The 27,575-nt window shown below is 45.6% G+C and overlaps 1 protein-coding gene across 1 annotated transcript; it reads right to left on the bottom strand.

Annotated features, from left to right (window-relative positions):
- Positions 1-350: 350 nt before the first annotated feature.
- MFSD9 (major facilitator superfamily domain containing 9) lies at positions 351-27,368 on the bottom strand. Its single transcript, XM_040336407.1, has 6 exons — positions 27,142-27,368; positions 19,555-19,642; positions 17,853-17,896; positions 5,356-5,485; positions 3,701-3,910; positions 351-1,691 (listed from the first exon to the last, which is right to left on the bottom strand). Exons 1-6 carry the CDS (start codon positions 27,214-27,216, stop codon positions 901-903), a joined length of 1,338 nt encoding a protein of 445 aa, XP_040192341.1. The 5' UTR covers positions 27,217-27,368; the 3' UTR covers positions 351-900.
- Positions 27,369-27,575: the final 207 nt, after the last annotated feature.

The raw sequence follows: 27,575 nt of genomic DNA, 5'->3' as shown, positions 1-27,575 counted from the left end.
CATTTTCTGCCGACAAAGCCTCAGACTTTTGGCCCGAAGGGCGTTGGCCAAAAACTTGTCTTGCATACAAACGGCACACAATTGTCAGCCAACAAATACAAATGTATGTGTTTTTTCAGCTCTTGAGCACCTTCTGCTAATGTCGTGTTTGGTGAGCATTAATTTCAAGCATGCGCTTTTGTACTTTGGACTTTAGTCCAACAGACTTGTGTGCACACAATCGGAAAATCCAACAGACCGTTGTCTGTGGAAAATGTTAAAGCATGCCGTCCAACATTTGTCCGTGGAAAATCCAACAATTGTCCGACGGAGCATACAAATGGTCGGATTTTCCGCCAACAGCCCGTCACACAATTCCCGTCGGAATGTGTACAAGGCTTAAGATTCGGACGATTTCCACATAATTCAAGAGCATTAAAAGGGGCACAGTGGTCTATTCCTGTCAGCCACATGGTTTTACTCCTCTTGCACAAATGCAGAAAGAGGTATCAGACCTTATCCATAGGGCTGAGTCGCCATTAACCACATATTACTTCAGAAAGCATAGATTTTTGGAATACAGGTGCATACATGCGTAAAGATTGCTGCAATTCTATCTTCTATTTTCTGGCTGGTAGAACATTGCAATTGAAGCATGTACATTTATATCTTAATGTATGTTTCTGCAAGGCAAACATTCCTTCATTAGATTGTGAAAAGAGAATGTGTGTTTCTTCTCTATATAGTCATCATTTTAAAGCAAGGGTGAGTAATCTTTAGTTACACGGCCTACAATGAAAGGTATGGCTTTTACCTTATATTTTTAATCTAAGAAAGTCTAAAGGGAATAGTGAAGCATGTACTGCACCTGCACCTACCACAAGCTATTGAGAGTATTCTACTGAAGTATTTGTCAGATTATTAGGCTTCTTTAAGCTTTTTATGTGAGGAATAACTGTAGCCTAATTTGCTCTTGTACATGAGGAATATGGATGCCAATGCCAACACAGCACCCAGCTGCGGAGGACCACATGGACTATATTCTTGTGCTATTCCCGACAAGAGGGGTACCAGTATGCGTCCCACCGATGTCACTGACTGCCCAACTCCTATTAGTGTGCCACTTCCATGCTGCTCACCTAGTGTAAGCTCAAGGTCCACAATACAAGTCCTCCCTATACTGGTAGAAAAGGCCAAGAATGTTGAAGACAACATTACGATCCACATTTTAGGTGCTACTGAATACACAAGAATTGAAAAGAATGTGAGGACGCTTGAATGTAACAACATGGTATAAATATTGTATTGATAAAGTCTAGATAGTGGTCCCAGTGAAAATCCAGCCAAGGCTCCAAGAGTACTGCCATAACTAATCAGGAAGCCAGTCATTCGAGGAGTCATATGGAATCTTTCTTCCATCGCCAAGGCAAAGTTGCTGTAGTACAGCATTACAGATATTGCCATGAGTAGACGGACTAAAAAGATGTCCCACATCTCAGAGAAAGCCACGCCTGTGACTTTCCTAAAAACAGAAATTAATTGCCCCCACACTGTTTGAGTGGCGTTATTTGGCTTCTTCCCATCATCTTCCTGCAAACTATGTGATCTCATAGTAGAATCTGGTGGCTGGTTGATTCCTAGATTCACACTGCTATCAGAGGGAGCAGAAATGTTTAGTTTTTCCTCAGTCTGTGGCATAATCCAAACAAGACCTGAAAATAAGCAAAATACACACATTTAAATCCCGGTGACATTTCTGATCAATACTAAAAGGTTATTACAACATTTGTGTGTCAACAATAAAAAGCCCCATGGAGAAGTTCAAATGACATTCTCAGTGTTCCTGCGTCTCATGTGTACAGTTCACCGAGAATTAATTATGGCTCTACTTATATATTATTCATGACATATTGCCCTTTTGCAAAGAGACAAGGCTACACATTGAGTAGTGAGCAGCAGTGAGTAGAGACTCTGTGAGCTTTATCCACTGTTTTATATGATATGGTTTAGATCCCCTTATTTAAAGTCAAACTGCTAGATCACTTCATACTGGCCCCTTTTGCAGGTATAGCTATGTAAAACATTAAAAATAAGTACCGTATTTATCGGGGTATTGCGCGCTCCGGCGTATAGCGCGCACCCCTAAAGTGGACCTGCATTCCTCTAAAAAAAAAGATTTTAGTACTTACAGTTTTGGTGTCTTGCGCAGCGTCCATCGGCGGCCTCGTCTGGTCCATCTGCGGCTTCAGTGGTGTCCTCCTCGTGGGGTCCGGCGTCCTTCTGCGGTGTCCTCCCCGCTCGATCCCCGCTTAGTTTGAACCACTGCGCCGGCATATACCGAGCGCAGTACACTCGGGTATAGTCGGGCAGGCTCGGCTCCTCTCGCGGTCACGTCCTGTACGTCCAGGACGTGACCGCGAGTGGAGCCGAGCCTGCCTGACTATACCCGAGTGTACTGCGCTGTGTATATGCCGGCGCAGTGGTTCAAACTCAGCGCAGGAAGCGGGTATCGGCGTATATACCGCGCACACCCACGATTTTGCCCTGATATTCAGGGCAAAAAAGTGCGTGGTATACGCCGATAAATACAGTACCTATGCTGTGTAAAATCCAGCAAGACACTGTCTCACCCTGTTCTGCACATGCTTGGTTGCTCTATATTTTTTTTTTTAGGCACTGCTGAATTTGTAGAGGCTGATCTGCTGTCAGCCTAAAGATTTACTGCTGTCCAGGAAAATCTGAGCTTCAGCAAAATGGCAGCCTACAGCAAGAAGAAACAGGAGCTGGAGGCAATTTATAGCACACACTCATTTTGGTAGCATAATTATTAATGTTGAATGTATGTTTCTTGCTAAAGAACATACATTTTTATCAACTTGATATGGGTGAAGTTCCACTTTTTTTTTCCTTTCAAATCGATTTTTTATATGCATGTACAAAGTGAGGAGATGGTGTACAAAATAGCAAAAAACATTATATAAAATACATCAGGTACAGCAACAGTCTGAATAAATCAAGAAATGCCTAAGGTCTAAGCAGAATAGCGTGAAGCTCGAAGAAATTCAATGACGAACATTATTATGCCGCGTACACACGACCGTTTTTCATGACGTGAAAAATTACATTTTTTTTTTAATGTCATTAAAAACGACTTGAAAAATGGCCATTAAAAATTTAGAACATGCTCTTTTTTTTCGCATAGTTTTTCACGTCGTGAAAAGCGGTCGTGTGTAGGTTTTAACGACGTGAAAAAACCGTGCATGCTTAGAAGTTATAAGACGGGAGCGCTCATTCTGGTAAAACTAGCGTTCATAATGGAGATAGCACATTCGTCACGCTGTAACAGACTGAAAAGCGCAAAGACTGAAAAGCTCAAATCGTCTCTCACCAAACTTTTACTAACACGCGGTAACATTAAATCAGCAAAAGCAGCCCCAAGGGTGGCGCCATCCGAATAGAACTTCCCCTTTATAGTGCCGTTGTACGTCACCGCGCTTTGCTAGAGCATTTTTTTTTCACGATCTCACCTGCGGTAGTCTATCTAAAAGCAGTCTATCTGTTCACACTAGTCAAAAGCAAAGGTTATTACGTGCCAAGCAGCCAATATCTATGGGTCCCTTTAGACAGAACAAAATCCAATTAAAACATTTAATACAAAGTTACTGGGAAGGCGAATGAAACAAATTAATCTTCATTTGCTTATAAAATAATTGGTACATACCTGCATTTATTATAAATATGACAGTGCAGATGAGGGATGTCATATAAAAACCTCCCTGCAGTTCAGCTAGGTAACCACCAACAACAGGACCCAGGATAAAGCCCATACTGGAAGCTGCATTAAACCTCCCCATTACATGGGGGCGCTCTTTTTCACATGCAAGATCTGACAGGAATGCTTTTGATATGGAGAGTGAATGCTTAAAAATTCCTGCAAAAATTAAAATTAAACTGTTCAAAATATGTTTTCACTATACATCTGTAATTATTTTTAATAGTGCTTTCATCCATTCTACCACAAGAAAATCGAGTGTTCAGGAAAAAAACGTATTTTGCAAGTGAAAAAAAAAGATTGAATTATCTCAGCACTACTATAGGTTTGACCAGTGTCGCCACCTGCTGTTCAAATATGGTACTGTACTAACCTAAAAGTAGCCTGAAGCAGACTATTAACGTGATCACTTAACAGAAAGCGTAATGGTAGGAGCTAGCAGCAAGCTTCAATACAACCTAGACCAGGGGTGTCAAACTCAATTTCATTGTGGGCCACATCAGCATTATGATTGCCTTCAAAAGGGGTCCAGCACATCCCCTGACCTTACATTAGATGTCAATGTAACTGCCATCAAAAGTTGAGTCCCCCACTCTCCCTTACATCACAGTGTACCCCCCTTTTATTATGCTGCTGCTGGGAAGAAGCTGGATGCATTGCTTGAAAGCAGAAAGTAAGGGTCTGGAGGAGGACCAGAGGAGGGCTGGAGCTCTCCTGCAGCTGCAGGAGAGGTGTGAGGGCCACATGAAATGGCATGGAGGGCTGGATTCGGTCCGCAGGCTTTGTGTTTGACACCTGTGACCCATCAAACCATTGTATTTTGGAATGGCTGAGTATTTGGTTGTATTTGAGGCTGCTGCAGGTAACGATGCATGTGCGTTTTTTTGGGGCTTCATTCCAATACTAAAATCTATACACACCTTTTCTGAAGCTGATCTGGTCCGGTCTCCAGCGGTGGAAACTCTGTGCAGGACACAGCCGACAATGGCTGGGAAATTAATGGAAATTGACGTCACCCATAGAGTTACTATGGGGCTTCCATTGTTGGCTGCCTCCTCTGCACCCGCCTACACAGAAAAGCCGATAGCTCAGCGTGGGACTCGACCAGCTTCAAAAAGAGTATGTATAGCGATTTCTTCTATACATGGCTAGATAGGTTAGTCTTAGCTTGTGGATGCCGTTAGATTTAAAGATTTTATTATTAGGGTGAACTTTTACTTTAAGCAATAGAATCACTTTAAGAACAAGGATGTCTACTCTATCAAATGTGTAAGGTCAGTCTAAAAGATGGCCATGGTCAAACAAATTTCAGAAAAAATTGCAAAATATCGTTTCTTTACATCACTTCATCTTCTGCAGCCATTCAGTTGTCCTATTTCCACATTCTGCCATTTGTTAACTAAACTGATTAGCACTATTTTTTTAAATGCACGACCCACTTAGACTGACTATTTTATTTGTAGATATTCAGGCTAATAGAAACTATCTATGGTAAACATGAAAGAGGGATACTTTCTCCAATGTGCACACTTCAAGCTTTCACAAAACCAGGCTCTCAAAGGTACTTTCTGTACATTAGGGAGCAGCTAATGGTGGCTACTTACCCACAGGTATCCTAGCAATGGCATAAATGTAAATATTAATGGACACACCAAGAAGACCATAGCCAAGAGCACTTATAACAATACAGGCAATTAGCGAATATCGTCTTCCAACAATATCACTCCAGCTCCCCTGCAGAAAAAAAAAAAAAAAGTGATGTTTACAAGAGCTGTTCTTTTACGATCGGGATTTAGAAACCTTTGTAACAAGTGCTTTCCCAGGTACCTCTTAGCAACCAACCAGATACAAATTCATTCTACAAGTCTGAATATCCCTGACCACTAGGGGTTGTGTGAGACAGTTCTATCGTCAGATAGTGACCCCAACATTATTTTTTAGCAAAAACTTGTTTTTCACTAAGCTTGTTCACATATGTGTCAATACCATGTGTTTATGCGTCATTTATTTGGCATTCTCTCACTGATAGGCTGGAGAGCGATACAATAATAAGTGTCTTGCAGGCAACAGTGAGTCTTGGTGGAGGTTCCTTGCAAGTTTGGGGCTGCACGTAGAAAAATGTAATATTTTTTTCACAAATATCACTTCAAGTAACACAGTGAACTAGAGCAGGGGTGGTCAACCCCTGGTCCGTGGGTGCGGGCGGCCGTCAAGAGACATGCTGGGCTCCCGACATAAGAGTGCTGGGTGGATGGAAGAAGTGAGCGGGCAAGTAGAGATATCATCTCTCTCAGCCCCCTGCATCACCGCTCTTCTGCCCTCAAAGCCAGTGCTCTGTCTCAGTGTTGGAAGTTGGGCGGGGAGCAGAAGGATGGAGCCAGAGAGTGACAGCCGAAGGAGTCCCAGACCCTCCCTCTGCCAGGGGAGACCGGCTGCAGAATGAGGGAGAGAGACACACCCTGCTACATCCAGAAGGGCGATCCCATAGAGATGTGACGTCATCAGTGACAGGTGAGCGGTGTGTGGGAGTACAGGTGAGGTGTGCTGGGACTTATAGTTCACCCCCTCAGCTGTCTAAATGATATACTACAAGGGGCGGTCTACTCAGTCCACATCTGGTGACAGGCAACGTGGCAGGTGGCAATCCACATCTTGTGACAGTAAGCATGGCAGGTGATGTGGCAAGTGACATTCCGCATCTGGTGACAGGCAGCGTGGCAAGTGACTATCCACATCTGGTAGCAGGCGACAGTGGCAAGTGACACGCTCAGGGCTTCCACTGATTCTACATTATGGTGAGTTTAACTATTTCATTTATTACTACAATGTAATAATATAAATAATCACCCTGACACCATATCAACCATGGTGCCGTAATGATTAGAGCACCAACACCAGCCATTGTCCGTGAAAAATTTGTCCTTGGCACAATTTTCTTCCACGCAGCCGGTCCCCTAAACTAGAGGAATGACCGTTCGGGCACTTCTCAATTTCAGGTCCTGAAGTACATTTCGCTCCTGTTCTTGTCCAGATTGGATTGTGTGAACAGTGTTTGGAGCCCACTAGACCAGTAGATCTTTATCTTGGACAGCGTGCAGCTCCCCGTTTCTGAGCATATTTATACACATTCATTTTATAGGCCAAGTGTGTGACAAATCTTCTATATTAGATTAGAATGGCACTCCCAGGGTGGATTCGAAATTCACTAAACACAAATAAAGTTATACAGGAGAAGCTGAATCCAGGCAGTATTATTAGTCTGTGGCTTACAAATCAATCTGCATGAGTCATATAAAAACACAGAATTCCTTATAAGGCTTAAAGGAGCATATCTTCATGTGATCTGACTGATCCAAATGCAATGCAGCATTCAAAGCACACAATGCTGCAAACCATTCCAACATTAAATATGTCACCACAATGGAATTCTGTTATAAAAATGGGAGGGCCAAATATCTCCGGAAGTGATGTACTGTATATTACATATAATTAGTCATTAAATTACATGGTAGCAGAGTATTTGGCACTGCTCCGCTGAAAAAACACGTTACAAATGCATATGCATTTTTGATACATGTTTGGTGCATTTTCTGGTTTCCTGACTTCCAGCATGCACATGTCACTCAAAAACCATGCCAAAAACCCAACAAGTGTGTTTTTATTGGAAAAACAGGAAAGTGTAGAAGTGTATCAGGAAAACACAAACATGAACCATCAGAAGTAAAGTCCAGCAACATAAGCAGGAGACACCCATGGATATCCCATATCCATCATATGGGAGGAAAAACATCCACAAAATGACACAAGTAATGAGATTACATATAACATAACATATGGAGCGGAAGAGAAAATGGCTTATGAAACTCTTCACAGGGGAATATTGTACTCTAATGGGAAAAAGAGAACCTAAACAAAATATGCACATAAAAAGAAAAGGAGAAAAGAGGGGGAAAAAGACCTAATGCCTCGAACACACGATCAGGTTTCCTTGCGGACTTTTTTCCTGCTAGGAAACCCGAAGGGAAAGCCGAGAACCGGCTCGGCAGCTTTTTCCCCTACACACGGCCGGAAAACTTCCATGAGAGCTTTGGCCGGGAAACCCGGCCGTGTGTATGCTCCACCGCAGTATTTCTCATAGGAAAACTGCCGGTAAAAGGCCGCCGGGAATCGCGGCAAAAAAAAAAAAAAAAAAAGAACATGTCAGGGAAACTGCCATGGAGCAGTTTTCCCGGCCAAAAGCTGTCACAGCAGTTTTCCTGACGGGAAAACAGGTCATGTGTATGAGGCATTAGGGTCAGAAAAAGGGGGGGGCAGGGGGGATTGGCACGAGATTATGAAAATCGAGAATTGGGAGTAAAACGCAGAGAAGGCAAGCCCTCACAATGGCGTGAAAGGCAATACAGGCAGTATGGAAGGATTGAACAGGCAGTGATCCTTAGCGAAGGCCCTCTAAAAAAATCCTATCTTTTTTTTTTGTTGAAGAGTCCATATACATTATCCAAGCCAGCCAGACCTGTGTGGAATTTGTGACGGTATCGGTATGATATCCCCGTCAAGCATTCCCTTCTCTCCATACAAGAACATCACAGGATCATCCATACATGAGTCAAGACTGAATGCTGGAACCAAGACTGAATTATTGGCAGCTTGCTGCTGGTTATAAATACAGTTTTACAAGCTAAATCCTTAATCAAGGAACAATGGGAGCTCCACCCCCTTTTCACACACTCTGGAGTTTCTCATACAAAATATAGCCAGACAATTCGGAGCCGACCTGAGACACATTTTCTTTAAATAATGACATCAGGGAAGTTAATTACAAGGTGTACAGAACACATTAGCTGGGCAGCCTGGCACCGCATAGTGAAGCAATCAGAATACATAACATGAGTCACCTCTAATCACAGTAAACAGGTTTAACATCCCTTTGAAACAAGGAGCTAGCTGCAGACGGGTCATTAACATGTCAATAGCTTGTAACACATGAATCCATTTTACCTCTAACCCACAATTTAACCAAGCAGGGAGAATTACACTGACATATCCTTCACAATGGCCCCCCTTTTTCTCCCTGCTACGGCAAACCCGGTTGGACCTTCCCTGGTCCAGTAGGGTTGACGGGTTCAGAGCTTTTAGTCCGAGGTCAACTCCGTTTGGCGTGACTGACCTCCATTGGTAACTGCTTCCGACTCAGGTATGCCACCGGGTCGTCAGATCACACGCCGGTCAGTCCCCAAGTCTTTGTGCGATCTGCAGAGTCACCAGAAGTCAGTGTGAAGACGGCGAATGTGTCTGTGCGCCGCCGTCTAGGTGTCCTGCTATGGGAGGGGCAGGTTATGGCTCTGAAGTGACAATCACAGGAGATTCATAAAAAGGAAAAGTTATATTTGTTGAAATGCTGTAGCATTGGTGCTCAGAGTCCGGGGGGGGGAGGGGACTCAGAGCCCCATAAGGTCAGCCACCCCCTGCTCCCTCCGCAGCCGCCGGTTCTCCTCTTGGAGCTTCTCCAGCTCCATCTTCAGTTCATGGAGCCTGGGGGGGTTGGCCTGTTGTGACCTCAGGCGGTTGTTCTCCTCCTCCATGCGGCTTATGCACTCCTTCAGCTCCATGTATTCACGGATCAGCTCCTGCTTGCTCATGTCCTGCAGGCTTTCCACGTGGTCCTTCATCATCAGGAACTGGGTGGTGGTGTAAGGGGACACCGGTGGGCCCTTGGCGAACATCTCGGCCCGCATCTGGGGCGCCCGCTGCGATTCCATCTCCTCCAGTCGCTTCTTCTCCTCCCAGGTCCGCTGGTTACATGACTTCCAGGACCTCTTCTTCTTGGAGGGTAGCTGGCGGTGCCTCTTTCTGCCCAGCTCCCTCCAAGGCCCCTCCGGCTCATGGCTGTCGCCCATGACCAGCTGACAATGGTGTTCCCTGTTGTCCGTAATAACAGATTGTACCATGAGGGCTTCGTAAGGGGTGCCCAATGGTTCTTCCTGACCCAGCTCCTGGGGATCCCAAGCCGAGTCTACACAATGGGCTGCTGCTGGTGGGCGGTACCCAGGTTGAGACCAATTTGATCTGGTGTTGTCATTGAGGGGGCAATTCTGCTTGAAGTGACCCAACTGTTTGCACCGGAAGCAGCGTTGTTCGTTGTCCTCCTGGCGTGAATAGCGAGGGCTCGATGTCATCGGTCTGTTAGGCGGTTGGTATCTAGCGGCTGGTGGGTGTGAGGGCGCCGTTGGTCGTGGAGGTTGTACCCGTGGTGTGACCTGGTTTGTCTTGCGAGTATCCGCATATTCATCCGCCAACTTCGCGGCCTCTGGTAGAGTCATGGGCCTGCGATCTCTCACCCAATCTTTGACATCCGTCTGGATGTGATTGTAAAATTGCTCCAGGAGCATTAGTTGCAAAATGTCCTCTGCGGTGGTGGCCTGGCTGCTGTTAACCCAGTTAGAGGCCGACAGGGACAACTGGCATGCCCATTCCGCGTAAGAGTCTTTCGTGGTTTTGCGTGAGTCCCTGAACTTCTGTCGGTGGGACTCTGGGGTTACTGCATAACGAGCCAGGAGCACTTCTTTAACCCGGGCGTAGCGATGGATATCCTGATCTGGCACGGTCCGGAAAGCATCAGAAGCTTTGCCTGACAGTTTGCCTGACAATATTGAAACACACTCTCCTCTAGCTATTCGGTGCAGGTTACATTGTCGCTCAAAATCTGCCAGGTAGTTATCAATCTCACAGTCCTTTTCATCAAAAGCTTTAAAAGCGCTAAACGGAATCTTCCTTGTGTCTGCTGTGCTGTACTCACTGTTCGGAGAATGTGCGGCTGCTTGTTGGACTGCTGCCAGTTTTAACTGTAGCTCTGCGTCTCTTATTTGTTTAGCCTCCTGTAGTTCTGCGTCTCTTATTTGTTTGTCTCTTATTTGTTTAGCCTCCTCCGCTAACAGGTCCATCACTTTCAGCACCACATCCGCCGTTGGGTTCGGGCCGAACCACGCTAGCTTCTCTCTCATTAGCTTGTTTGCTGGTGATTCCTCTTCCTGAATCACTGGTGTCTCCATCTCTTGTACTGCTGGCGTTGCTGCAATCACGTTCTCCTGGTCTAGCTCCATTACTTCTGCTATGATGACCCGCTTGGTTTTGTTGCTAGCAATCCTTCCACAAACTTCCAGTAGTTCTTTCAGTGTATTTCTTTTAAGCAGGGTGTAGCAGCCTTCCATTCACTGTTCCCAGTGTCTGCTTGGAATCCTGGTGTAAGGGAGAGTAGAAGGGAAAATCCCTCTGCTGCCAACCAATTGTGACGGTATCGGTATGATATCCCCGTCAAGCATTCCCTCCTCTCCATACAAGAACATCACAGGATCATCCATACATGAGTCAAGACTGAATGCTGGAACCAAGACTGATTTATTGGCAGCTTGCTGCTGGTTATAAATACAGTTTTACAAGCTAAATCCTTAATCAAGGAACAATGGGAGCTCCACCCCCTTTTCACACACTCTGGAGTTTCTCATACAGAATATAGCCAGACAATTCGGAGCCGACCTGAGACACATTTTCTTTAAATAATGACATCAGGGAAGTTAATTACAAGGTGTACAGAACACACTAGCTGGGCAGCCTGGCACCGCATAATGAAGCAATCAGAATACATAACATGAGTCACCTCTAATCACAGTAAACAGGTTTAACATCCCTTTGAAACAAGGAGCTAGCTGCAGACGGGTCATTAACATGTCAATAGCTTGTAACACATGAATCCATTTTACCTCTAACCCACAATTTAACCAAGCAGGGAGAATTACACTGACATAACCTTCACAGAATTCATCAGAAGTGTTTTTATCATCCGCCTCCAATATCTCCATACGTATAATATCGATGAGGGTCTCAAGCTATTCAGGAAAGGAAGGTATAGTTTTGGATTTCCATTGCCTAGGGATCAAGTGTCTTACCACGTTTTTGATGCTTAATTCAATGGAAAGAAAAGCACACCAAAAATGCAGCAAGCAGGAATTTTAAAACCGCAACTGAGACAGTTGTGATGAGTTCCATGGGATTTGAAGGTATGCATTTTTGTTACGCTTTTTTTTTTAACTGAAAACTGATCAGTGTGAAAGGGCCCTTATTGTAACTGGGGTACCTCTCCAATGACCATCAATGAAAGGGGACATTACACTGACCGCCAGGTCAGTAAAAAAAGGTTATTTGCCAGGACTACCAAAAAGCAGGTTATTCTTAGGTGGTCTTTGCCTTTTTACTGGCCACAAAATGCACAGGACTTGTATTTCAATAAGAGGACATAAAAGTTTACGTTTGTAACCTGTGATTGGTAGTTATGCCCCTGCTGACAGCAATGGGCTAGTGTACCACAAAAGAACAGGGCAAAAGTGTGCTTCTCTCCTTCTGCAACCCTAATTCTGCTCCTTACACCTCTTCCGTTGCCCCTCACCCACCCACATCTCTTCTTTTATTTTCCTTTCCTGTTCTGCTTCTCTTATCCACATCCAGTACTGCTTCACTACCTCGCTTTCAGCACTACAATCGTAATGCTCTACTTCCCCACAGGTAGGATTGGGCTCTGGTATTGGGATGTGGGGGGGGTCAGGGAGGACATTTTTGATTTAATGCTGGTTTTATTAAATATTTTAATAAATGATTGTGGAGTTTACTCAATAGGGTGTGTATATCGTGTCCCTTTTTTGTTTTTTGATAGACCTAAAATTCCCACTCCCATTTTAATCCTCTCCTCCATGTTGCAGGATTTCCCCTGTCATGCACTTATTTTTGACCTCTGCATGCCTTTCCCCAGAGATAGATTTTCATCCCATTCTGGCAGGTATTAGATAGCATACCAACCACAACAGAAGATTATATCCTTACATTTAAAGGCTAATTTTGGCTTTAACATGGTTATAAACCTCAGACATGAAATATAAACAAAGCATATCCCTCTATAGTGTGTACTTGTCTCAATCAAGAACATCAAGTGTCATTTCTGTCTGCTGCTTTGTTCTTCTGCTATAAGCACGAGTCACATCTGACGGGTTTTCCTGACACCAAGAGAAAAAAAGGTGACAGGAGAGGAGATTGACAGCCTCTGTTCGTGTGTAGGTACAACTTATGCAGGAGGATTTGTTTCATCTCTGTGTACCACCTGAGACCAGTCTCTTCACTGTGTATGTAAGGGTTTACAATCACTTTTTTTTCCCCTTCTACAGGAGCCAGCAAAGCATTGCACCTGCGATCAGGGGATGGCAGGTGCAGTGTTAGGCTTTGGCACACTCGTTCTGCAGCTTTCTGCCTGCACCTCTGCATGGCCTTTCTGTTGGAAAGCTGGAGGAAGCATTAATGGACTAAGAGTGCACAGATTACTGCACTCGTAGTCCACTGAAACTACAAGTCTGCCTGCCATGCTGATTTTAAACGTGGCACCGACTGGGGGGGCATGGGGACTCCTGCATACCATTACAGGAATGGGGAGGGGTGCTTAGGAATTTGATACATTTAAATAAAGGGGACACCTAGGCAGAATTAGGGACGACCATTTAGGGCTGAGGAAAACGATCCTGGCGATATTTTGTGATGCCTAAGGCCCCATGCACACGAGACGCTGCTAAACTCGAGTTCAGAGGCATTTGGGCATTTTTTTCAACTGCCCCTGAACACATTTAATGTTATCCTATGTGTCCATGCACACAATCACGTTTTTTGGCGTTTCAAAGCAGTTGAGTTTAGGGCCGTTTTTCCAAACCCAAAATTTTGGGTTCAGAAGCTTTCAGCTTTTGCGTTTTAGACGCAAATCGCGGCAAATCGCGGCAAATCGCGGTACCGGCGTTTTGCCGCGATTTCGTTTATAGGCGTTTTTAAAGGTGACCTATTTTTTTACATTAGAAATCTCAAAAATGATGGCAAATGATGAAAAACCATAAAAAAAAACATAAAAAATGTAATTGCTTGCATTGCATTGTGGACAATCCACAACTTGTGGCAGGTGACGTGGCCAGTGGACAATCCACAACTTGTGGCAGGTGACATGGCCAGGTGACGTGGCAAGTGGACAACCCACAACTTGTTGTAGGTGACGTGGCCAGGTGATGTGGCAGGTGACGTGGCCAGGTCACGTGGCCAGTGGACAATCCACAACTTGTGGCAGGTAACATGGCCAGGTGACGTGGCAAGTGTACAATCCACAACTTGTGGTAGGTGACGTGGCCAGGTGACGTGGCAGGTGATGTGGCCAGGTGACGTGGCAGGTGACGTAGCCAGGTGACATGGCAAGTGGACAATCCACAACTTGTGGCAGGTAACGTGGCCAGGTGACATGGCAAGTGACATGGCTTGGTGACGTGGCCAGTGGACAATCCACAACTTGTGGCAGGTGACGTGGCCAGTTGATGTGGCAGGTGACGTGGCCAGTGGACAATCCACAACTTGTGGCAGGTGACGTGGCCAGGTGATGTGGCAGGTGACGTGGCCAGGTGACATGGCAAGTGGACAATCCACAACTTGCGGCAGGTGACGTGGCCAGGTGACGTGGCCAGTGCACAATCCACAACTTGTGGCAGGTGGGGTGGCCAGGTGACATGGCAGATGACGTGGCAAGTGGACAATACACAACTTGAGGCAGGTGACGTGGCAAGTGGACAATCCACAACTTGTTGTAGGTGATGTGGCAGGTGACGTGGCCAGGTGCCGTGGCCAGTGGACAATACACAACTTGTGGCAGGTGGCGTGGCCAGGTGACGTGGCAAGTGGACAATTCACAACTTGGCAGGTGACATGGCCAGTTGATGTGGCAGGTGACGTGGCCAGTGGACAATCCACAACTTGTGGCAGGTGACGTGGCCAGGTGACGTGGCAGGTGATGTGGCCAGGTGACGTGGCAGGTGACGTGGGCAGGTGACATGGCAAGTGGACAATCCACAACTTGTGGCAGGTGACGTGGCCAGGTGACATGGCAGGTGACGTGGCAGGTGGCGTGGCCAGTGGACAATTCACAACTTGTGGCAGGTGGCGTGGCCAGGTGACGTGGCAAGTGGACAATTCACAACTTGGCAGGTGACGTGGCCAGTTGATGTGGCAGGTGACGTGGCCAGTGGACAATCCACAACTTGTGGCAGGTGACGTGGCCAGTTGACGTGGCAGGTGGCGTGGCCAGTGGACAATCCACAACTTGTGGCAGGTGACGTGGCCAGGTGATGTGGCCAGGTGACATGGCAGGTGACGTGGCCAGGTGACGTGGCCAGTGGACAATCCACAACTTGTGGCAGGTGACGTGGCCAGGTGACGTGGCAGGTGACGTGGCCAGGTGACATGGCAGGTGACGTGGCCAGGTGACGTGGACAATCCACAACTTGTGGTTGGTGACGTGGCCAGAGGACAATCCACAACTTGTGGCAGGTGACGTGGCCAGTTGATGTGGCAGGTGACGTGGCCAGTGGACAATCCACAACTTGTGGCAGGTGACGTGGCCAGGTGATGTGGCAGGTGACGTGGCCAGGTGACATGGCAAGTGGACAATCCACAACTTGCGGCAGGTGACGTGGCCAGGTGACGTGGCCAGTGGACAATCCACAACTTGTGGCAGGTGGGGTGGCCAGGTGACATGGCAGATGACGTGGCAAGTGGACAATACACAACTTGAGGCAGGTGACGTGGCAAGTGGACAATCCACAACTTGTTGTAGGTGACGTGGCCAGGTGATGTGGCAGGTGACGTGGCCAGGTGCCGTGGCCAGTGGACAATCCACAACTTGTGGCAGGTGGCGTGGCCAGGTGACGTGGCAAGTGGACAATTCACAACTTGGCAGGTGACATGGCCAGTTGATGTGGCAGGTGACGTGGCCAGTGGACAATCCACAACTTGTGGCAGGTGACGTGGCCAGGTGACGTGGCAGGTGATGTGGGCAGGTGACGTGGGCAGGTGACATGGCAAGTGGGCAATCCACAACTTGTGGCAGGTGACGTGGCCAGGTGACATGGCAGGTGACGTGGCAGGTGGCGTGGCCAGTGGACAATCAACAACTTGTGGCAGGTGGCGTGGCCAGGTGACGTGGCAAGTGGACAATTCACAACTTGGCAGGTGACGTGGCCAGTTGATGTGGCAGGTGACGTGGCCAGTGGACAATCCACAACTTGTGGCAGGTGACGTGGCCAGTTGACGTGGCAGGTGGCGTGGCCAGTGGACAATCCACAACTTGTGGCAGGTGACGTGGCCAGGTGACGTGGCAGGTGATGTGGCCAGGTGACATGGCAGGTGACGTGGCCAGGTGACGTGGCCAGGTGACATGGCAGGTGACGTGGCCAGGTGACGTGCACAATCCACAACTTGTGGCAGGTGATGTGGCCAGGTGACGTGGCCAGGTGACGTGGCCAGGTGACGTGGCCAGTGGACAATCCACAACTTGTGGCAGTTGACGTGGCCAGTTGACGTGGCAGGTGACGTGGCAGGTGACGTGGCCAGGTGATGTGGCAGGTGACGTGGCCAGGTGACATGGCAAGTGGACAATCCACAACTTGCGGCAGGTGGGGTGGCCAGGTGACATGGCAGATGACATGGCAAGTGGACAATACACAACTTGAAGCAGGTGACGTGGCCAGGTGATGTGGCAGGTGACGTGGCCAGGTGACGTGGCCAGTGGACAATCCACAACTTGTGGCAGGTGACGTGGCCAGTTGACGTGGCAGGTGGCGTGGCCAGTGGACAATCCACAACTTGTGGCAGGTGACATGGCCAGGTGACGTGGCCAGGTGACGTGGCAGGTGACATAGCCAGGTGACATGACCAGTGGACAATCCACAGCTTGTGGCAGGTGGCGTGGCCAGGTGACGTGGCAGGTGATGTGGCCAGGTGACGTGGCCAGGTGACATGGCAAGTGGACAATCCACAACTTGTGGCAGGTGACGTGGCCAGGTGACGTGGCCAGGTGACGTGGCAGGTGACATAGCCAGGTGACGTGGCCAGTGGACAATCCACAACTTGTGGCAGGTGGCGTGGCCAGGTGATGTGGCAAGTGGACAATTCACAACTTGGCAGGTGACGTGGCCAGTTGATGTGGCAGGTGACGTGGCCAGTGGACAATCCACAACTTGTGGCAGGTGACGTGGCCAGGTGACGTGGCAGGTGACGTGGCCAGGTGACGTGGCAAGTGACACGCTAAATACACGTACACTGCTGCTCTCTCAGCTGCTCTGGTCTCACAAAATAGCTGAAATGGTTAAATAATATTGTTTTTTGAGCTTAGGGAGGGTCTTATGATGTTTCTTAACCAAATGCTTATAAACGCAAACGCGGTAAAACGCGGTAAATCGCGGTAAAACGCCGCGAAATTCGCGGCAAAAACGGGCGTTTTAAACGCCGGTTTTTGCGTTTGAAAACTTGTGTTTAGATGAGTTTGCATTTGCTTCTCGTGTGCATGGGGCCTTAGATACCTTTTCCTCATGTATTATGTTGTGGTACCTTATAAAATATGATTTGTTATATTATAAAGATGTTATGAAGCTTTGACCTGGTTTAGGTAGTGAACAAAATACATGTGTGTGTGCTGCACCAGGAATACAAAGTATTTGTTGTATAATTGCTGGTTGCTGAGTTATTTCCAGCTCCTTTTAGAGAAGTTCACCTTTAAGAAGGCACAGACAAAAGGGTTCATTATATAATAACAACAATAATAATAATCTATGTGTAGGAATACATGAGTAATACAAGTGATACTAAAGCTTTGTTTTAAAAAAAATTAAAAACAACAAACATATCATACTTACCTCCACTGTGCAGCTCGTTTTGCACAGAGTGGCCCTGATCGTCCTCTTATGGGGTCCCTCGGCGGCTCTCACGGCTCCTCTCTGCATTAGGTATCCCCCTAAGAGAAGCGCTCTCCCAAGGGGGTTACCTTGCAGGCGCACTCCTGAATCATTTTATTTGACGTCCATAGACGTGTAGCCCCGCCCCCCACATCATTGGATCAATGGCTGCGCTGCCATCAATCTATCCAATCAAAGCCAGGACTTCCAGGTGTTTTTTCACTTTTTTCTTGGGGGGGGGGGGGGGGGGTGTCTGTTAATTGCAGTATACAAGACTATCCCTACTAGTGTGACATGTACATACTCACCACAACAGAGCTAGAGAAGAGTTGCAAAATGCCATAACAGGAACCTGTGGTATATAAAAAAATACCATAAATTAAAAAAATATATAAAAATTAGTGCAACCGAAATAGTATTCGACAAAGACATGAACATCATAAAATAATAGTAGGGATATCCAAAACCACACTGGAGTTGCCAGCTGACCCTGGATAAGTGATTTGGCAACACTGGGGGGTTTATTTACCAAAGGCAAATTCAATTTGCTCTTCAAGTGCACTTGTAGTGCAAAGTGGATTTGCCTTTAGTAAATAAACCCCCCAGTGTCACAATATAAATAATGATAATTAGTGCAGCGCAACTCAACTACTAAATACAGTAAAACCTTGGTTTGAAAGCGTTTTGCAAGACAAGCAAAATGTTTTAATACATTTTGCCTTGATATACAAGCGATGTCTTGATATAAGAGTAGCGTCATGTCACAACTGAGTATAAAAAAAGAAGAGAGGAGCCTCTAAGTGTAGGAATATGGTTACATTTAAAGCGGAGTTCCGGCCACAATTTCACTTTTTATATATAAATACCCCTGTAATACACAAGCTTAATGTATTCTAGTAAAGTTAGTCTGTAAACTAAGGTCTGTTTTGTTAGGTTGTTACAGCATTTAGACACTTTATAAAATAGAAATTGACTGGGGCCATCTTAAGTGTGTGCATCATGAAGCCAGACTGTATGACTTCCTGGATTTCAGCCTTGCAAATCTCGCACATGCTCAGTGCTGCACAAGCAGTGTCAGATCAGGTTTCAGCACCTGTGCTGTCCAAGTCACATGATTCTTTGAGACTGGGGAATGCACAGACTCCTGGAAAGTTACACCCACTACATTCCCAGGAGTCTGTGCGGTGTAGGTTAGGAAGCATTAAGCACCTAGGTGCAGGAAGTGGGAAGATTAACTATTCTGCCTAGCAACAACACTTTGAAGGCATCAAAAAAAAAAAAAATGTTCGTAAAGGACTAATGACATTTTTTTTAAAACTACTGATGTAATGTTATATTTATGGGTGGAACTCCACTTTAATGAAGGTACAACATTTAGCAACTTATTGCTACACTTAGAGGTGCCTCTTCTCTTTTATACCCTGTAAAAAAAATGCTTTGAGATACAAATGCTTTGGATTACAAGCATGTTTCTGGAACAAATTATGCTCGCAAACCAAGGTTTTACTGTACTGATGATCAGAATTACAATAAAACAATCCACTGTGCGAATAAAAATATTCAACAATATAAAAAAAAAGCCCAATGAATAATCCAACCACTACTGTGACAATGTGAATGAAATAATAAAATGTGCTTTGTGTCTCCGCCACCCATGCAGACTGGCCATTCACCTCACGGCTATGACCCCTGCATTACCAGAAAGGTCATAACATGCTGTGTACCTTTGAGGGATAGTGACTGTAGGTATATCTCTTGGTGAATATTCACTCTTGCCCAAGTAGGGGCGCACAAATCCTCAAATGTAACCGGTGTCCATAGGAGAGCAAGAGACAGATGTGAATGTACAATATATATGTTAAGTGCTGCCTAAATTGTTGGCACCATATAAATACATGAAATAAATAGCTAACAGCGTGTTCATACACCTGCAGCCACAGTAAACTATAGCGGCTTATTTACACATTGTATCACATATCTTATTGGAACAAAGGTTCATGAAAGTGTTACCTATTATACCAGCTGTCGTTGGACTGGCCCCAAGTGATTTCATATGATGATTCAGTAATGGCACAACCATACTCACACCAAAGAGGTCCTTGGGGAGAATAAAATAAATAAAATATCAGATAAAAATATACTGCTGTCATATGTTTGCAATATTTTTCAAAAAAAGTACCATTTCTCCTAATGTACATTTTTCAATGTGAACCCAACCAAAAGGGTAAAAATACTAAGCACATAGAAGTGCCCCAATCACCTCCTACTGTCCTGGATGACCAAAATGAACATAGAGCCCTTATCCTTAGAAATGATTTTCATAGATTAGGCAGGAGAGGTGAAAGTAAAAGGGATCAGAAAATTCAAGTCTTATTTTTACTATGAGCAGTACATGTGCTCTGAAAGATCACATTTTAAAATAGCCATACTGCAAGGTCATTTCTACATGTATGTCATACCTATGGCATGCAAAGGGAAAAAATACCTCCAAGCAAATAAATGTCTGAGCTGTATTTGTGACCTCCAGACCACACACCACCTTCCATGAATAAGCAGTAAGTGATACATCTGCTTTGTCTCTTTTTGTGCCCTTCAAAAATCTGCACAGAAGGCTCTTCTTGTCATATTACCACAGACAAACCATGCTTCCAATAAATCCTACCTGTGCTCTACTCTTTAGTGTATCATTCCAAATCAACGTGCGTTTATTACCGTAATACAAACTACAATTGTGCTGTGAATAATATATTAGTTCGTTTCAGATTTTAAAGCCTCACCTTAAATTAAAGTGTAAGTCCAGGCAAAAGTTAAATAATGCTAAACCTGCTCTCTGCCACATTCTAAGCCTAATCTATCTAACCCTGTAAAGAAAAATCGCTGTACTTGCCTATTCTGCTTAGGTCTCCAGTGGCGGATGCGGTGTGCAGGAGAGGAACGACAACAGCTGGAAAACGAATGGGAAGTGACATCACCCATAGACTTACTATTGGGTCTCCATTTGCCTGCTCTGCACCTGCCTACACACTGAAGCCGTCGCTGACAGCTGATGCTAGGACCAGACCGGATCGGCTGCAGAATAGGTAAGTATAGCGACAGGGTTTTTGCTTTACAGGGTTAGATAGATTAGGTTTAGAATGTGTCAGAGAGCAGGTTTAGCGTTAGTTAGGTTTTGCCTGAACTTCCACTTTAAATTAAAAAACAGCACAAGGGACTGTACAAACTTTGAATGTGAAGTGTCCTTGTGCTGATGACTGCGGTCCTGGTTTAAACATCTATTTTTTCTGACCTCCCACCCTTACCCACACAATCTTGAGGTGTTGTGGTGGGTAAGTGATGACCACCCCATCTCCTTTATTCATAGACGCTGTACTATAGCTTTCATTAATGGAATGGAGGCGGACCTTTCATTGCTAAAAGCTATAATACAGCTTCTATGAGTAGAGAACACATAGATGAATGAAAGGTCTGCCTCCTCCATTCATAGAGCTCTTTCCATTGATGGAAGCTGTAGTATGGCTTCCATGAATAGAGGAGGGGGGCCTTGATAAGTGCCTCTAACATCGCTGTATTACCTCCCGCAGCACCGGAAGATTACTATTGCAGGGGTATGGGGCCCGAGGAGGGAAGATAAGCTAAGGCTAGATTCACAATAGTGCAGGTTTCCTACAGCAGCCCATTCATTTGATTCCTTGTACCTGCAGGAAAGGGTCTCTGCGCCTTTTCTAACTGCAACCGCACGGAAATTGCATAGTGCTACACATTTCTGCGTACGGGAAACTGCACTGTGGTTTTCCACTACATGGGATTACCATTTAGAATCAATAGCAATCCTGTGTTTCTACTGACAGCAACACTTTTTTGCTGCAGGTGTGGGAGCACATGTGATTTACATGCAGTACAACACAGAGCCGGGACCGTCAGTCTCCAGCTCTCTGCTCTGCCCCTCCTGTGCTCACTGGACTGCTGGGCTGTGGAGGGGTCAGGAGCGCCTGGGGTGGTGCTCAGGCTCTCAGTGTACGGCTGAGAGGCTGAGCTACATGCTGGTCCAGGGATCTGGGTCAGGCTCTTGGTGGATTGCTGAGAGGCTGAGCCAGATGCCGATCCAGGGATCTGGGTAAATCCCAATCCTATGGTCGGGATCTTTCCTAAGCCTGTGACATCAGCCGACAGTGGCCTTCAGTTTGCTGTCAGCTGAAAACGGGTCACAGGAGTGCAGAATAAACTGCACTCTTGTGATCCAAAGAAGTACAGCCAAAAAAAGCTTTGGCTATACTTCTCCTTTAAAACAATGTCCACCAAGCTTCTTCTTCAAAAAAAGTATATTTCTGGTCATAACCATGAGACAAGGGCTTCCTACTTAAAGTAGACCATTCCCCCTTCATCCCTAAAATTCACATTGGCGGAAGAATTTTCCCCCTTCCTGACCAGGTAATATTTTTGCGATACGGCACTGCGTTATTTTAACTGACAATTGCGTGGTCGTGCGACGCGGCTCCGAAAAAAAATTGGCGTCCTTTTTCCCCCCACAATTAGAGCTTTCTTTTGGTGGTATTTGATCACCTCTGCGGTTTTCATTTTTTGTGCTATAAACAAAAGAAGAGCGACAATTTAAAAAAAATAAATAATATTTTTTTCCTTTTTTTGGGAAAAAATTAAATTAAATTAAATTAAAACTCAGAGAGCCCTTTAAATAAATCAGTGTTGGGGGATGGGGGGGTTTCAAGAGAATGTTGCAGACATTTAAAAATCGGCATGCCACACACAGACAGACCAACTCGGTAATGTCCGCCATGATCTCGCTATCTCAGGAACAGGCAGAGACCACATAGTGTAGCAGCCCTGAGCAGGTAGATAGCGGACAATTTTTCTTTTTAAAAAATCAATTTTCCTCAGTTTAGACCAAAATGTATTCTTCTACATATTTTTGATATAAAAATAAATAAATCCCAATAAGCTTACATTGATTGGTTTGCACACAAGTTATAGCACCTACAAAATAGGGGATAGATTTATGGCATTTTTATTATTATTATTTTTTTACTAGTAATGGCGGCGATCAGCGATTTTTATCGGGACTGCGATATTGTGGAAGACAAATTGGACACTTGACACATTTTTGGGACCAGTGACATTTATACAGCGATTAGTGCTATAAAAATGCACCGATTACTGTATAAATTTCACTGGCAGGGAAGGGGTTTAACACTAGGGGGCGATCAAGGGGTTAACTGTGTTCCATGTGTGTGCCCTAACTGTGGGGGGGACCGACCAAGGAAGGAGACCGATCGCTGTTCATACTTAGTATGAACACACAATCTGTCTCTTCTCCCCCGAGAGAACCGGGATTTGTTTACACACACAGATCCCGATTCTCACTCTGTCACGAGCGATCGCGGGTGCCAGGAGGTCATCGGCTTCGGAGACACACTGCGGGCACAGGTGCACGCGCCCCCTACAGCGTCTTAAAGGGCCGACGTACAACGACGGCTCACCCAGGGGAGCCAATCTGCCGTAGTACAACTGTGGTGGCCGGTCAGGAACCAGTTTAAGTACATATCTAGTCAAATCCAAATCTGCATAGTATCCCCGTCCAAGCGATCATTTAAAAAAAAACTATGGCCGATGTATAGGCAGTCCGCCCCTAAGCTGACATCACTTCTGCCCTATCAACAAGGGTCCCAGAACTTCTCCTCCAGCCCTGTGAGCACCTCTATTGGCCGTGGTTTTCTATCATCAGTGGGATGGGGACACTATGCAGATTTGGATTTGACGAGATATGTACTTGTTATAAAAAATTTAATAAACTGCCAATTGCTGCACTAGTTGGCGCTTCCTTATCGGCCACCGCACATTTACTGTGGCAGGGTGGACTGGCTGCGTGAAACTACCTGTATGTTGTTTCTGCCTTGGGGTCTGCGGCGTGTGACCCACTCTCGCTGTGATTGGACACAGTGGGAGCCAATCAGCCAGTCCGGCGGCCACCGATCGTTCACTGGTGAGGCAGAATGATGGTGTGTGTGTGTGAGAGTGTGAGAGATCAGAAACACAGATCTCTCTTCCTCCAGTCAGTCCATCCACCACACAGTTAGACCTCCATACACACCATTAGATTTTCTGCAGATTTTTGTCTTCAGATTTACCAAAATCATATAATATGAGGTCAAACCTTAAAGGGGTTGTAAAGGTAAAAAAAAAAAAATCCCTAAATAGCTTCCTTTACCTTAGTGCAGTCCTCCTTCACTTACCTCATCCTTCCATTTTGCTTTTAAACAGGGCTCGACAAATCCCGGTCTCCATGGCGACTAGAAATAGCGTCCTGGCGACTTGGCTTGGAAGGTGGGCAAAAAAAAAAAAAGTCCCCAGCTCTTCCTTGTGTGAGCTGGTGCTTTCTGGTGGTGGCCGCTGGTATTACAAGTTAAGCATTACAAGTTAAACAGCAATTCTAATGTCATTTTTCACTATTTTCACTGCCATCTCCTTCCCTCTAATTAGAACCCCCCAAACATTATATATATTTTTTATCCTAACACCCTAGAGAATAAAATGGCGACCGTTGAAATACTTTCTGTCACGCCGTATTTGCACAGCGGTCTTACAAGTGCACTTTTTTGGGAAAAAATTACACTTTTTTTAATTAAAAAATAAGACAACAGTAAAGTTATCCCCATTGTTTTTTTTTAATATTATGAAAGATAATGTTATGCCGAGTAAATTCATACCCAACATGTCACGCTTCAAAATTGCATCCGCTCGTGGAATGCCGACAAACTTTTACCCTTTAAAATCTTCATAGGCGACGTTTAAAAAAATCACAGGTTGCATGTTTTGAGTTACAGAGAAGGTCTAGGGCTAGAATTATTGCTCTTGCTCTACCAATCGCGGCGATACCTCACATGTGTGGTTTGAACACCGTTTACATATGCGGGCGCTGCTCACGTATGTGTCCGCTTCTGCGCGCAAGCTCGTCGGGACGGGGCGCGTTTTCTGGCTCCTAACTTTTTTAGCTGGCTCCTAGATTCCAAGCAAATTTGTCAAACCCTGCTTTTAAATGTCCTTATTTCTTCTGAGAAATCCTCACTTCCTGTTCTTCTGTCTGTAACTACACACAGTAATGCAAGGCTTTCTCCCTGGTGTGGAGAAAGCCTCTTGAGGGGGGAGGGGGCGAGCAGGAGGGTCAGGACGCTCTCTACTTTTCAGATCGAGTAAGGAGCTGTGTGTTAGTGGGCGTCTCGACACTCCTGCTCGCCCCCTCAAGAGGCTTTCTCCACACCAGGGAAAATGTTTACCTTTACAACCCCTCGGAGTTTCAATTTGTATGCAATCAGGCAGACCCTTGCACTACATGGTTTTGGTAAATCTGGAGAAAATCCAATAGTGTGTATGGTGTTCACCCCTTCCCTGCCAGTCATGTAAACAGTGACAGTGCATTTTTTTTAGCACCAGTTACTGTATTTTTGCCACTGGTCCCCAAAAAGCGTCACTAAGTTTACACTTGTTTTGGCTTCAACACACATTAACGGCTAGTTTACATATGCTTCAAACAGGCTTTGTTAAAGCTCTCCGAACGCTAGTCAAAGCCCCTGTTACTAAATAAAATGGTTAGCTTACAGTCCTGTGTACGCCTGCTTTTGTTTGGCTTTGCTTCAAAAATTATACCCCATGTAGCTTCAGTGGTGCTTTAAAGTGTCTTCAAAGCCTCCATAGAAGTCTATGGCAAAGCTCGCTTGAAGCCCCACCAAAGCACCAAGCATAAGCAGGTGTAAACAGGACCGTAAGCTAATAATATTTAGTGACAGGGGCTTCTGACTGACATTCAGAGAGCTTTAACAAAGCTTGTCCAAAGCCATGTTTTGAAACAAGTGTAAACTAGCCCTAAAAAACGCCAATTGCCACCATGATTGGTAAAAAAAAAAAAAAATATGTCATAAATCTATCGTCTATTTTGTAGACAGTATACCTTTTGCACAAACCAATCAATATACGCTTATTGCGATTTTTTTTTTTTTTTTTACCAAAAATATGAAGCAGAATACATCTTGAAATTTGATTTTTATTGGATGTGTTGTATAGCAGAAAGTAAACCAATGTTTTTTTTTTTTTTTTTGATAGCACAAAAAATAAAAACCGCAGAGGTGATCACATACCGCCAAAAGAAAGCTTTATTTGTGGGACAAAAAGGACGTCAGTGGCCCAGATTCAAGAAGCAATTGCGCCTGTGTAACCATAGGTTACGCAGCGCAATTGCTTACTTGCTCCGGCGTTACGAATGCTCCTGATTCAGGAACATCGTAACGCCGACTGCAGCCTAAAATCTGCGTGGCATAAGGCTCTTATGCCACGCAGATTTTAGGCTGCATTCTTGCGTTGACCGCTAGGGGGCGCTCCCATTGTGATCAGCGTATAGTATGCAAATTGCATACCAACACCAAATCACAATTGTTGCGCGGGCCCTGCGTACGCAAGTTACGTCGTTTCCGTACGGCGTGCTTAGCGTAAGGCTGCTCCTGCTAATAGCAGGCGCAGCCAATGCTAAGGATACCCGTCGTTCCCGCGTCGCGACGTTCGAATTTTACGTCGTTTGCGTAAGTGAATCGTGAATGGCGCTGGACGCCATTCACGTTCACTTTGAAGCAAATGACGTCCTTGCGACGTCATTTGCCGCAATGCACGTCGGGAAAGTTTCCCGACGAAGCATGCGCTTTACGATCGGCGCGGGAACGCGCCTAATTTAAATGATTCCCGCCCCCGGCGGGATCATTTACATTGCGCGCGCTTACGCCGGGCAATTTTGCCGGCGCGCCCTCGCAATTTACGGAGCTACTGCTCCGTGAATCGAGGGCAGCGGCGCAAATTTGCGGGGGCGCAGGGCAAAATCGTTGCCCTGTGCCTCCGCAAAAAAAGAGCAAATCTCTTTGAATCTGGGCCATTGTTATTTGGGTCGCACAACTGTGCAATTGTCAGTTTAAGTAACGCAGTGACGTATTGAAAAAATTCCCTGGTCACGAAGGGGGTAAATCCTTCCGGGGCTGAAGTGGTTAAACTAAGTACACAGCGTTTTTGTGCGTCATCACATTTTACAACTTTATTGAAGTGTGACACGACGACATGATGCCTGCAGTTTTCTGCACACCACCGCCAAATTGTGGAAAACAATCATTTTCTACATTACCCTACCAACGACCTGAGATGTTTTTGTACAAAAAAATAAATAATCAGGTTACCGCATACAGCGTAAACAATCTTGAAATCTGGCCACACACTATATACCATCAGATTGTTCTGATAGTTGATGGCAGATCTAAAGGAGATTGTACAATCAGATTGCACAGTGTATGGGCAGTGTATTCGATTTCAGGAACCAGGTTCTATGCAGATACACCCAGACAATCCATTGAATGTACATGACATCTGTCTAACCCTTGCACTATATAGCTGACCAGATTGGACAATAGTTTGTCTATTGTGACAGTACTAGAGTATATAGGGAATGGTCAGCTGCTATACCTGTCATTAGATAGCTACTGACATTTATACCAATGGACACAGCCCACTCCCCCCATGTCCATCAGCAAGATACCCTTCCCCCTCTTCACTCACCAAAAAGCCCACCACGTGCAGATACTGCTGTAAGCCCCGCCCATTCGGCGTACTCGTTGGTTCGGCAGCCCCCATTCTCCATCATCCATACGCAGCACCCCCAATGCAGCACGTCCTAACACAGCCACCGCAATCCAGCGAGCACAAGCCCGGAAACTTCCGAATGCCCCGGCGGAAACAGCCGAGCAATGTAGCGCATGCGTACTTGCTGCTGCAGCCGGTGTTCTGTCATGTGCGACGTAGCTAGGCGCTTGCGGGGTGTTGTGCTGACGTGAGCGAGACTCTCTGTCGCTGTGCTCGTCATTCATCCTCTCAGTCATTCAGCTCCCCTGGCATTGCACTGTGCAGTGATTGTATGTGTTAGTAATATTGTAATATATTATTGTGGTCCCAATAAATGTCTGAGCTGTGGTTTCCTGAGCACCATTTAACAC

This window comes from Rana temporaria, chromosome 2 (genome assembly GCF_905171775.1).
Source record: "Rana temporaria chromosome 2, aRanTem1.1, whole genome shotgun sequence".
NCBI classification, from domain to species: Eukaryota; Metazoa; Chordata; class Amphibia; order Anura; family Ranidae; genus Rana; species Rana temporaria.
The sequence above is the reverse complement of the archived record's forward strand: the minus strand, read 5'-3'. Positions and strand labels throughout refer to the sequence as shown.